The 12,065-nt window shown below is 35.6% G+C and overlaps 1 protein-coding gene across 1 annotated transcript; it reads left to right on the top strand.

The window, feature by feature from the left end:
* Positions 1–785: 785 nt before the first annotated feature.
* Positions 786–2,945, top strand: LOC121240851 (protein FAF-like, chloroplastic). Its single transcript, XM_041138380.1, has 2 exons — positions 786–2,164; positions 2,198–2,945. The coding sequence occupies exons 1-2, from the start codon at positions 1,219–1,221 to the stop codon at positions 2,800–2,802; spliced, it is 1,551 nt and encodes a 516-aa protein (XP_040994314.1). The 5' UTR covers positions 786–1,218; the 3' UTR covers positions 2,803–2,945.
* The last annotated feature ends 9,120 nt before the right edge of the window (positions 2,946–12,065 follow it).

Raw genomic sequence — 12,065 nt, 5'->3', positions numbered from 1 at the left:
ATAATTTTTATTTTGAAATTTAAAAAAATTAAATTATTTTTTATATTTTATTTAGAAGATTGAGAAAATTATAATAATTAGATAATATTAGATAAAAAGATTAAAAATTTGAAATTATAAAACATTTGTATTCATGGTGTTTAGATATTTAAATAAGATTAAAACATCTCTCTATCTAAATCAAGCCTTATGAAGGCATTTTGCCTTATTTTCTTCTTATTTTTAGTCCATCGAAGAAGGATAACTCACCAAAAAAATTGTCCATGCACAAGACATTTAAATGAATTGATTATTAGAAAATAACTTATAAAAATAAAGTCTTTTTAAGAAATACTCTCAATTTAAAATATAATTAAATAAAAAAGATTGTACGTACATCATTATTTGAAAAATGTCTTTCTCGTTATTAACGAGAGTGTGCAAAAAGATAAATAGTTAATTAAGGATAGCTCTACAATCATTACTGGGAGCTACCGTTAGTTATAAGATTTTTTTATTTTAACTTTTTCATACGTATATTTTTAACATTTTTAATAAAAAAATAAAAAAATTACAATATTATTAAAAAATACTTTCTTAATCCTTAAGTAAAAATAAATAAAAAATAAAAAATTATAGCGATAAAATTGAGCTGTAAGAGTAGCATTTTTCATCAATTAATTACAATCATGAACAGTGACCCATGCATTGAATGTGTGCATTTTTTTCATCGAGGTCATTTTGAATCTGGCCTGATTATAAAACCAGAACGAAATTTGAAATTCCGATCAAGAAAGCAAAGGGGAAAAGAGCATATGCGAACTAAAATGAGTACCTCTCAAAATACAACACCTACGATGTTTTTATCATCCTCTTTTTCTTACAAGGGAAAGATATGCTAGAAAGTATGAACCATTGAGAGGGTGTCTTTTGATCATGGTTGTCGTAGGCGGGTCCCAATGGACATGGTTCCAAAAGGCTTTTCGGCTGCCTACAAATACCCACATGCCACTCTTCTTTCTTTGTCATCGGCCTATCAGCCTCCGCAGCCACTCCCTCAAAACATCATATTCACCATCATCGTCCTCGTCAACATCGTCACCCTCCTCTCCCCGTATCCCTTGCAGCTGGCACTCAGCTACTAGTCAGCTTTACCGCCCTCTGCTTTCGTTTCTCTGAATTTTTTTCACTTTTATACAGCCCAAGTGCTTTTCCTTCTCCTTCAAATAATTTCTGGAGATGTCAACTCCTTTGAGCAAGAGCCTCTGCTTGTCTTCGTCTCTCTCGATCAACAAAGAGGCTACGAGTATGGAAAAACAGGGCATCGTCACCATTCTCCGGTCAGACTGTGAAAGAACCAAAGCTGCTTCTCTCCGAAGAACCCTATCCGCAGATATGTCCTCCAAGAAATGGCTGGCTCAAAATGGGTTATCTCAGGCCATGAAAAAGACCGCATCCTCTGAACAACTTTTGCTGTCTTTAGCAGATTCATCTTCCTTGTCAGGAGAAGACGACTGTGAAGAAAGGAAGGAACAGCTCGAAGGGAAGGAGCAGAAGGAAGAGCTCGAGAAACCGGGACAATTCGATATATGGAGCTCGATTGTATCTCAAAAGGACAACCAGGACACACCAAAAGTACTTCCGCCTCCTTATACTCACCCTCTTGCGAAGAGATCAGCGAGCTCTTTGAGCGGAAAGAGTCTCGAAATATGCACGGAGAGTCTCGGATCGGAGACCGGCTCCGACGGTTTCTCATCAGACCCATCAGCGGAGACGGAGGACGTGGAAGAGGAAAAGGTGGATGAGGAAGTAGAAGAAGAACAACAACAACAAAATCTGAAGATGTTCTCTCAAGCTTTTGATCATAGAGAGGAATTGAGGGTGGCAAAATACCATCATGCTTCTACTGAACAGAAATCAAAGCCGAAATCGTTCCCTCCACCTCTTCCTTCTCTCACTCGTAAAGATGGGGCGTCTCTCCTCATGCAGACTCATCGAGACAACGGACGATTAGTCCTTGAAGCTGTGACCGTGCCTTCGCAAAACCAGTTCCACTCCGAACGGCAAGATGGCCGCCTTGTCCTAACTTTCCTCAGTAGTCTCTCGAGTGAAGATGCCAAAGATGAAAAATGGGTCGAGGGCGATCAGCAACAGGAGGAAGAAGAAGAAGAAGAAGAAGAAGAAGAAGAAGAAGAAGAAGAAGACGAAGAAGTGAAAGTTAACAAAGAAGTGTTAGAAGGTGAATTCGAGGACTTTGAGGAAGTTTATGACGGCGACGAAGGAGGACACGTGGAGAACGAGCTGGAAGGTGAAGAAGTTGAGAGCTTTGATGATGAAAATGTACCCAAAGGAATGGAAATAGTGATCATCGAGAAAGAGCCAAAGTTGTCAAGTAGGGCGATAAGCGTTTATAGATTAATAGCTCTAACAGTGAACAAGCAGATTAGAATAGCAGATATGATGAATCCTTCAGTGACGAAATCTCTTCCACCACACCCACTCGTGGCTCGGCTCATGCCCTTATCACCACATGACGCAGCTTCCTCAAGTACTGCTGCTGCAGCAGTAGCTTCTTTCAATTCTTATGAGTACTACTGGTGGGCCGAGCCTACTGCGAACCCAATTACTCAGCAATTACCAACAGCCCTCCAAAGCAATGGAAACAAACCCATTATCTCTAAGATTCCAATACCAAATGAGCAGCGACAGCTCTTTGTTCTGAGAGGAAACAGAGGAGATTACTCGGGTCCTTTGGTAAAAGGCTGCAAGAAGCCTAGAAGATCTCTTCTGTTATGGGAGCCCAATTGGATTGCCACCTCCTGATCCATACATACATCCTTTTACCCTCTGCATATTAATTTCTTCTGCATTAGTACTTGTTATTAATATTATTGTGCCCCTTTTACGCCAGTCTTTGTTTACCCAACTTCTAGTCTTTCAGGGGCTGTATAGCCAATAAAAGAAAAGGAACAGGAGAATAAAAAAACCGAAAAGAGAGAGATATATAGAGACGACTTGGGAGTCTGAAAATTTCATGATCGATCGGCATCGAGATCTATGATCTCCTGTTTCCTGCTGCCGAAGCTGAGATCTCAGCATAATCATCTTTGACTTGGTGGACTTGTCTTGTCTGCGGTCTCTGCATTTCGTTGGGTTGCTTTCCTTTTTACTTTCCTTGCTTTTTGTAATTCCTAGCCAATGGAATTTCAGTATGAGTCATGTTTTTGTCCAAATTGCTCCTAATTTCGGAAACACCATGATCCGGTAACCCTGGTATCTGCTGCTTCTGTACCTCCTAAGATTCCGAGTGTGTATAAGAATAGCACTCTTTTTGTTGTCGGCTCTTTTTTCTGTATTTTTTTTTTTTTTTCACAACTCCTTGGATCTTATGTTTTTACTGTTGGATTGAAATATTAAATCTATACTTATATTTGTTATTGTTGGGTATGTAATTAGTTGTATTATAGGTTAAGTGTGGTTTGGATAGTGAAATGAAATGAGATAATTTTAGATAAAAATTAAAAATTAAATAAAATATTATTAGAATATTATTTTTTTAAATTATTATTATTTTGGGATTCGAAAAAGTTGAATATTTTATTATATTTTGTATGAAAATTTGAAAATATTATATTTTGTTTTGAAAATATTATAATGATGAGATCAGACGAGACGAGATAAACACTTTTATTATCCAAACGTTGATATTTTTTGTTAGTATGCAATCGGATTGTTTTTTTAAAGATATTATGAGCACTAATAAATATAGGTTTTAATTTTTTGTAACATTATGTTAATCATATCAAATGGATTATAGGGATTAGTTCAATCTATTTATATTAAAAGACTTGAAATGATCGTGTCGTATTGATCAATTTTTAATTAATTACTAAAATAGTCAAAATAGGTAACACTTGAGCTTAAAACCGACGTTGTCAGTGCAGTTTCGGTCCAAAACCGACACCGCACCTATGGCTTTTGGAGAGCTTCCGAACCGGCCAATTAGGGGAGAAAACCGGCAGCCACAATGTCGACGTGAGTAAGTGCGATTCGTTGGCTGCCTTCGGTGTCGCTATGTCATTGGTGGGAAGAAACAGACCTGTAGAGGGAAGAAGAAGATGGAGGAAGAAGAAGAAAGGGGTTTATTGATCCTAGGTAGAAATGGAGCCATTTCACCTAATTTTTTTTATTATAAAAGTCCTAACTAAAACGATTCTGTTTCATTTACTTAAGCGAAATGGCATCGTTTTATTTACATATAATATAAATATATATAATTGGTTGTTCGACAGTTTGGATTTGGTTCAGACCGAAACCAGACTGTCTGGCATCAGTTTCCTTAATTTTATATTGCCGGTCGACCAATACTCTGATGGTTTCAGCTAGCTTCAAACTCTAGCGACCGATTTGCGTCTACGACAGTCAGTCCCATCGGTTTCTATACAGCTCTAGGTGACACGATATGACTCATTATCTGAAAATTAAATGGGTCGTGTTAGGATTTAAATGTCTAATTCGTTTAGTTTAATGAGTCATATTCTAATTAGTTCATATAATCGAATGTACATAATTTGACATAATGCAAATACAATCTAAAAGTCCATTTTAGAGTGAATATGAAACTTGATCCTGTTTCCTTACGTTTGATCGATAAATATAGTTGGAAGGTGTAAATTCTATTCAGATGTAGGCTTTCAAACAAAAATGTCTGCAGTTAAAAATTTCATTCGAACCAAAATAGCTGAACGTCCAATATTGTTTCAACATATGTTAGAACAATTCTATTGGAGGGAATACTCCTTTTTGGGTGGAAGCAAATCCTCGGGCATAATACATTCACTTAATAGTTTATCGTAATTTGATTACTATTTAAAGATTAATATTTTAAAAATGTCTTGATTCATTTTCAAGCACTCTATTTTGAAAATGAATTAGACATTAATTGTTCATTTGATGAATTTCTAATTATGTGATGCCTGTATTTGCTGTGAACTACCATTTTAATCAAAATCAATAAAAATAATAATTTAAACACAAAAAAATCCTCCATAATCAAATGTCTCAAATAATATTAATATTCCAAAGAAAGATAAAGTTGAACACTAATCATGAATTTTCTTGCTACTCTCGTCTAGTTTCACTCTCTTGTCATTTATTCTTGATACCGACATGATCATCAATAACATTTGAAAAGGTAGGAGAATAAACAATTGAATCCACCGAGAATATGAAAACAAAACCATATCTCAAAAATAACAATATAGTATTTCATAAGTATTTTAGTATAATGATATTGACAAAATGAAATTTGGCATAAGTATAACTGAAATACTATCATAAACGGAAACAAATGTCATGTCTACTCTCGTGGCAGTTTGTGCATTTTTTATTATTAGTCAAGTGGAAATGAAAAAATCACTTTATCTCCAAAGTGAGTCCACTCTAGGGTTGTTGGTCAGGTACCTATTCTCGACTCACCAAAGTCCCACTTGTGAAGAACAGGCAAATCGCCCTCACCTACCAAGTTGGGGCACTGCGCCTGCCCTAATTTCACCTGCCCGCCCACTTTTACATATATATATATTTATCACTTAAACAAAACGACGTCATTCTAGAACCATTCGTAACCCCTCTCTTCCCCTTAAACGACAACTCTCTCACAGCCTCTATCTCTCTCTATCTTTGACTCTCTGTTTCACTCTCTTTGTCTCGTCTCTCCTCTCGCTATCTGTAGTCGTCTATCTGAGATTTTGCCATACTCTCCATCGTAAATAGCTCATACCCTAAATTAGACCATTCATAATTTTGCATAGATTCAAATGGCGATTAAACGGCGGCTGGACGTCCTCTTCATAGCTCTTTTCCTCGCAAACGAAAACCCACGAGTGGCTAAATGGCCATGTGCCAACCCGCCCGCCAGTCCAGCCCAACAAGGCCACCCCCCACATATAACGGGGCCAAGTAGAGGAAACGAAAATAGGCGGCTAGCCCAGGTGGGTGGGGGGTTTTCGGGATGACCTATCGATCGCCCTATTCTGCGGACAATAGACAAAGTTCACTTAGAAATAGAATATAGATGTTGGTACCAATATAATAAGGTAGGCCACATTTTATACTTGGGCCAACATAAAAACAAAGACAACAATTATTACCCATGGTAAAGCTCATACCCAAAACAAAAACCGAATCTTAAGTCTTAGGATTTTTGGATATAATGCAATAACAAAATAGTGTAATAAATAGATAATATCATATAATCATATAAAGAAGTCATCTTTACATTTTATGCAGTGGAGAAACAAAGTAAAAAAATGCTCATATCTACATTAGTCATAACAACTTTCATTCCAATGTTCAAATACAGGCAATAGTGTAGAAAATAACCGGTTAGTTTTCATAGTAAAATATGCGAGTTTTTTCTCAAAACTAACCTTAGTTAATTTTTGGCGAAGTGCGTGGGTGCACTGCTTACTTGTCTTTCCTAATACAACCAAACTTGTCTCACCAAGGAGTGGAGGAAAATCGGTAGAAGTCTAGACAAATCAGTACAATCTACAAGTTAATAAAAATGAATTAACACCTCTAAAAAAAGATCAAACATACTAAATAACTCCACAATTCCATCTTTCTAACCTGGCTAGTACACAACTTCGAGCTAACCCAAGCTAACTTCTAGGAAATTTGTCTATTCCTAGCCAAAACTGCTCCAATTGTGAATTCATCATATATTCCAATATCAACACATGTTACAACACAATTTTACAAAGATTTTCACAAGAATATGCCAGCACACTCATTTTTATATTAACAATGTCATTTATTGATTTATACCAAAAACTCTCATCTCAACCATTTTGACAAATTGCATAACCACTCCAAAAAACTCTCCCTTAATTATCAACCCAACACCTAGTTTTCCCCGCAAATAACTCTACTCCATCCACTAGTCAACTCCTTGAACCTCCAAACTTATTCTAAATTTTAACACTATCTCCCCTAAACAAAGTTGTAAAATCATCCAAGATCCACAACTGAACTGTCATGATCATACTCAAATTTCTACCTACCTAAGATATTCATGCCCAGATTCTCTATAATTTTCATTTCAGCATAACCATAGGAAATAACTCTACAAAATGATTCTACCCCTTTGTCTAGATACACTTAAAACCAACCTCCAATACCTTAACTAGCAGCCAATCAACCAGCACCATTAACCAAACCAGCAACACAATCACAAAATTTCTAGAACTGTCTAGGTACTCAACAATAGGTTAGCCACTATTTAAGCATGCACATGGATAAAGAGAGCATCTTACTAAACTAGGATGGGAGTTGGCATGCGAAGTTGCCATTCGTCACAGTGGCTAGGTGACCTTGCGGTTTGAGACAAAGCTTAGAGCAAGGTTGGTGATCCTATCGTATAGTGGAGCGTGCAGTGGTGCAATGCTTATTTCAGTTTGGTGGCACGGAGCTCCTTAGCTAGGCCACGATGGCTAGGATAAAAACAGATAGGCTAAATGTGTGTGTGTGTGTGTGTGTGTGTGTGCGTGTGTGTGTGAGAGAGAGAGAGAGAGAGAGAGAGACTAAGGGGCTTATCGCTGGCAAGTCTTCATTTGTGTCATGGGTTGCATGAGTAGAGTAAAATGATGGTTTTAGTGATCTGCCCAAAACAACGTTATTTTTTTTTTTTTTTTTTTTTGTACGTTTTCTCCCCTTGCAGGATGTGTTTAGATCGACTTTTAAATGGGTAGAGGATCATGACATTTATTAATGTTTACATTAAGAGTTTACAAGAGTTTAAATGAAGATGAAGATTATACATGACTCTCAATATTATTCAATGTGATACTACATACAAAGTGATAAGTGTATGTGGTGTATGAGATCACACGATACTTGGACGGGATGAGTTCTTGTTCTTTATAATAGTTTCAATATGGCTCCAATTATACTATTAATCAGTCTTTTTAGAGTATGACCAAGATGTAGCTTGGACATTCTCATAGAGAATTTACATTCAGGATGCAGCTCTAAGAGTACCTTATGCACCTCCGCGATTGTAATAAGAACAAGCATCAAATCTTCTTGGGCATAGCGTCGGTCATCTCTTGTTTGTATGAGTTGGGATAGGTCTGATGGTGATAAAAGTATAAGAAATGTGTCAATTGAAGTTTGAAAGAAACAATGACATATGAAGGTTTATGTGCCATAAGCATGAGACATGATTCGAAGGGAAGGGTAAGCATTTTTTCTGTATAAGTTTCGAATCAGATCTTATACATATTTATACATTCGTTTAGATTGAACTTGAGTGCAAATGTTCATATGTATTAAGGGTGTGCATCCAGACCGATTTTTTTTCCTGTCCGGTCCAGAAACCCGGGTGCATCCGGGCAGTTATCTGTCCAGATTACACCTGGGCGGTTAAGAAGATTCCGCATCCGGTTACGGATCCGGTTATGTGACCCGATTATCCTTAACAGGGTCCCTTAAAAAAAAAAACCGCCCCTTTCTCGTATCTTCTCACATCACTTAGGGTTTGCAACTTTGCACTTAGCAACTCTCTCGGTCTCGACGTCTTCTCGAATCCGCCTGTCTTCTCTCTCGGTCTCGACATCTTCTCGAATCCTCCTTCGTTCTCTCTCGGTCTCGACGTCTTCTCGAATCCACCTTCTCTCTCAAGTCTTTCAACCTCACCGAAACATGAAAACAGAAACTTCAAACTTTGCGCATCTGGGTGAGACACGCGGAGGCTACCATCCATATTCTCTCTCTCTAAGCTCTTAAGGTATCTTTCTTTCTACTTAGGGATTTTTCTCAGATTTTTCTCAAAAAAAGCTCAAATTTGTTTGGGATTTTCCTTTGCTCTATGTTTCACATGGGATTTAGTTTTAATCACTGTTTAATGCAATACTCTGTTTGTTTGGTTTGTATTATTTTTCCTTTGCTCTGTTATTCACATGAGATTTAGTTTTCTTGCTATTACAGTGGGTTTATGGCATTATGCCTTCTATTTCCGTCTACTTTTGATGGAGACTTTGAATGGCCCACTTTAATATTTTCCCATATTTGTCAAAAGGAACTCCTTGTACTTGTAGTGCCCTTACCTGGTTTCATAGACTCATTCTCGTTTCTGTATTTGAGTGTCTCTGAAATGGTGAAACCCTAGCCTTGTCGTCACTGGTTTGCACCCCTTGAGCTCCTCTCTGCCTCTCATTTCACTCGAAGGCCTAGAGCTTCTTTCTCTCAACTGAGCTGAAAAGTGAAACCCTACGGTATGTTCATCTCTCTCGCTCGGTTTGTATAGATATTTTTATGTTGTGTTTAAAGTTAGATGCACTTTGGATTTGAGTAAGTGGGTTTGGATTTGTGTGGGTTGTTGGTTCGTTTAAAAATGGATGAGAAAGTCATTGATCTGCTTTTGGTTTGTTTAATTTGGGTAAAAATAGTATATACAAATCTAATGTTGTGTTTGTTTGCCGAGAATATGACCAAAATGACTCACTTATTGTGACTTGCAAGAAGCTGAGTTTATTAGCTCAAAGAGAGAGAAGAAAAAGAAAGACAAAAGCCATGCAATTAAAACCTGCATGGTTCATTTTCTTGAAGCCCCATGTTTTATATTTTAGGGGAGATTTGGTACTGAGTTTCATTTGTTTTGACTGTCTTAACATTTTTGCAAGGCAACCTGCTGCAAGCTAATTGAATGCCTTTATTATTTGCAAACGTGGCCTTGTTTGTATTTTGTTTTGCTACTTGTATTCAGTCTCTGATCTCTTGGAGATACTGAACAACATACTTTGACCTAGCTAATTGGAAATACACTCAAATAACTATTGGAGAGATTGTCAAAGATTTTTAATTGAATCATTGAAATATTTGTTCTCAGGGATCATGCATTCTGTTACATCAGGTTAGTATAGCAAAACATTTGTCTTGAATTATTTGAGAAGAAGGCAGCTGGCTGATTTATTTAATATTTAATCTTCGATTGCAGGAGATCTACTCTGGAAGCAAGTTTCTTTCAACGTAAATTCAAATTGGCATGTATAAAAAGCAAAAGAGACTTTTTTTTTTTGGCACCTAGTAAATATGGTTGTTCGTCGTAGTTCTGTTGCATGATCACAAATAGCAAATTTGTTTTCCTCTACCATCTGTGTTGCTTATCTTTGTGAATCATTATTTGCAATTCTTATCTGAGAATAGAAATGACAACAGGTTGTAGCTAAAATGAAAAGCAAGTACATGGCAGGAACATTCACCAAAAAGAAGAAATGTAAGCTAAGCTTCATAACAAAAAATAAGCTACTTGGTGTATTAGATTAATTATTGTAGTGTGTTTGTGAGGTTTTCTTTCAAGTTTTATTCTCTTGTTCTTTTTTATTTATTGTTTCTAATCATTATAGTTTTCATTTTTCTGTTGTAATTGATATTGTTGGCAGCTTGTGGAGAGACAGTCTAGTAGAAAATTTTCCCCCAATCCTAGATCCAAGATGTGAAGCTTAATGCATTTTGTTCTTTGTAAATTTATGTTTTAGTTTAATTAGTTGTGATGTATTAATATTTCTTCTGTTCTTTGTAAATTTATGTTTTAGTTTAATTAGTTGTGCTGTATTAATATTTCTTTTATTCTTTGTAAATTTATGTTTTGCATTGTGTGGTAACAACAATATTATTTATTTATTTGTTCTTTAATTAATTTTTTTTATATAAAAATCTTTTAAAAAGTGTTTAAATTATTTTTAAAAAAAATCTGGGCAATTTGAGCATATCAGAATTTTTTTTTTAAAAAAAAACAGTGCTATAAAATCATTTTTTTTAAGTTTAGTCTTCCTTTAAAAAAAAAAAAGTATTAACAACCCGGATTAGAGTGAAAAATCCGGGTTTGTAGCGAACAATCCAGATTATGCATGTAGTGAACAATCCGGATTATAGTGAAAAATCCGGATATCCAGTTACAAACCGGATATCTAGATTGAATCCGGTTATCCGCCCGGATTCAATTCGGGCGGATAACCGCTCCACTTTTACCATCTGGATCCGGATCCGGTTATGGCCGGATATCAGGATCCGGATCTGGATGCACACCCCTAATATGTATTTTGTCTATATAAGTTTCAAATCAAATTCTATAAATATTGATACTTATTTTAGTAGTTGAACTCGAGTACAAATGTTCAAATTTTTAAATTGTTTCAAAATGCCATTTATGTTTGTTCCAATTTTTCTTCCAATAAAATTTGTATTTATCATGCCTTCGTATTAGTGTTTTTGTTAAAAGTTTTTCATTTTCACTCGTGAAGCATGTATTAGAACCAAATGAAAAATGATTTATGAAATGTTTTTACAATTTATGGCATATAATTTGAAATATAATTTGTGACATAAAAGTTTGAAAAATATCTCCAAGAAAAGTTGTAGAGATTAGTAAATAAAATATTTTCCGCATTTAGATTTTTCTAATCTCAGGATGTGTATTGATTTGTATAAAATGAAAAGAAATCAAACATATCAAGAAAAGATGGTATAAGGAATAGAGAGTTTCTTGAGATAATACATATAGACGCATGTAAATCTTTTTTCTATAATGTTTTATAGATATAAGTATTTCATTACTTTCATAAATGTTTTTCATGGTATGAATATATCTATTGCTACATTAGAAGTCTCAAGCCATTAGTAATTCTTGAGGCACTTCTCATGGGGAGGAAATGCAACTAGGTAGAAAGGTGAAAATCATCGAATTGGATTGAAGTAGTGAATGCGATGAAAAATATTATGAGTCAGGTTATAACCCTGACCTATTTTGTTAACTTCTTGAAAAGATGTGTAGTAAAACTATTAAAAATAATGGTATATATCTTAGATTGTGTTCTCAGTGAGTAGTCTCAAAGACTTTTGAGTTGTGGAACTTGATTTAAGGCTTATACATGTATGAATAGTCAATTTAAAGTAAGGCTTTACAATCCAAATGAAAGAAAGTTGGATCGTATAATAGTTAATGGGTACATTATTGATTATTCATGGAGATCCAAATGATTTAGGTTGTATTGTCTCTATTCATAATTTGAATTTTGAGGGAA

This window comes from Juglans microcarpa x Juglans regia, chromosome 7S (genome assembly GCF_004785595.1).
Source record: "Juglans microcarpa x Juglans regia isolate MS1-56 chromosome 7S, Jm3101_v1.0, whole genome shotgun sequence".
Lineage (NCBI taxonomy): Eukaryota > Viridiplantae > Streptophyta > Magnoliopsida > Fagales > Juglandaceae > Juglans > Juglans microcarpa x Juglans regia.
This window is presented reverse-complemented; position numbering and strand designations above follow the sequence as displayed.

Bases quoted from the DNA above. Each gene is read 5' to 3' on its own strand.
- LOC121240851 (XM_041138380.1), top strand. From the start codon at position 1,219: ATGTCAACTCCTTTGAGCAAGAGCCTCTGCTTGTCTTCGTCTCTCTCG. The intron at 2,165-2,197 runs AAGAAGAAGAAG...AAGAAGTGAAAG, and splicing joins AGAAGAAGAAGAAGAAGAAG to TTAACAAAGAAGTGTTAGAA.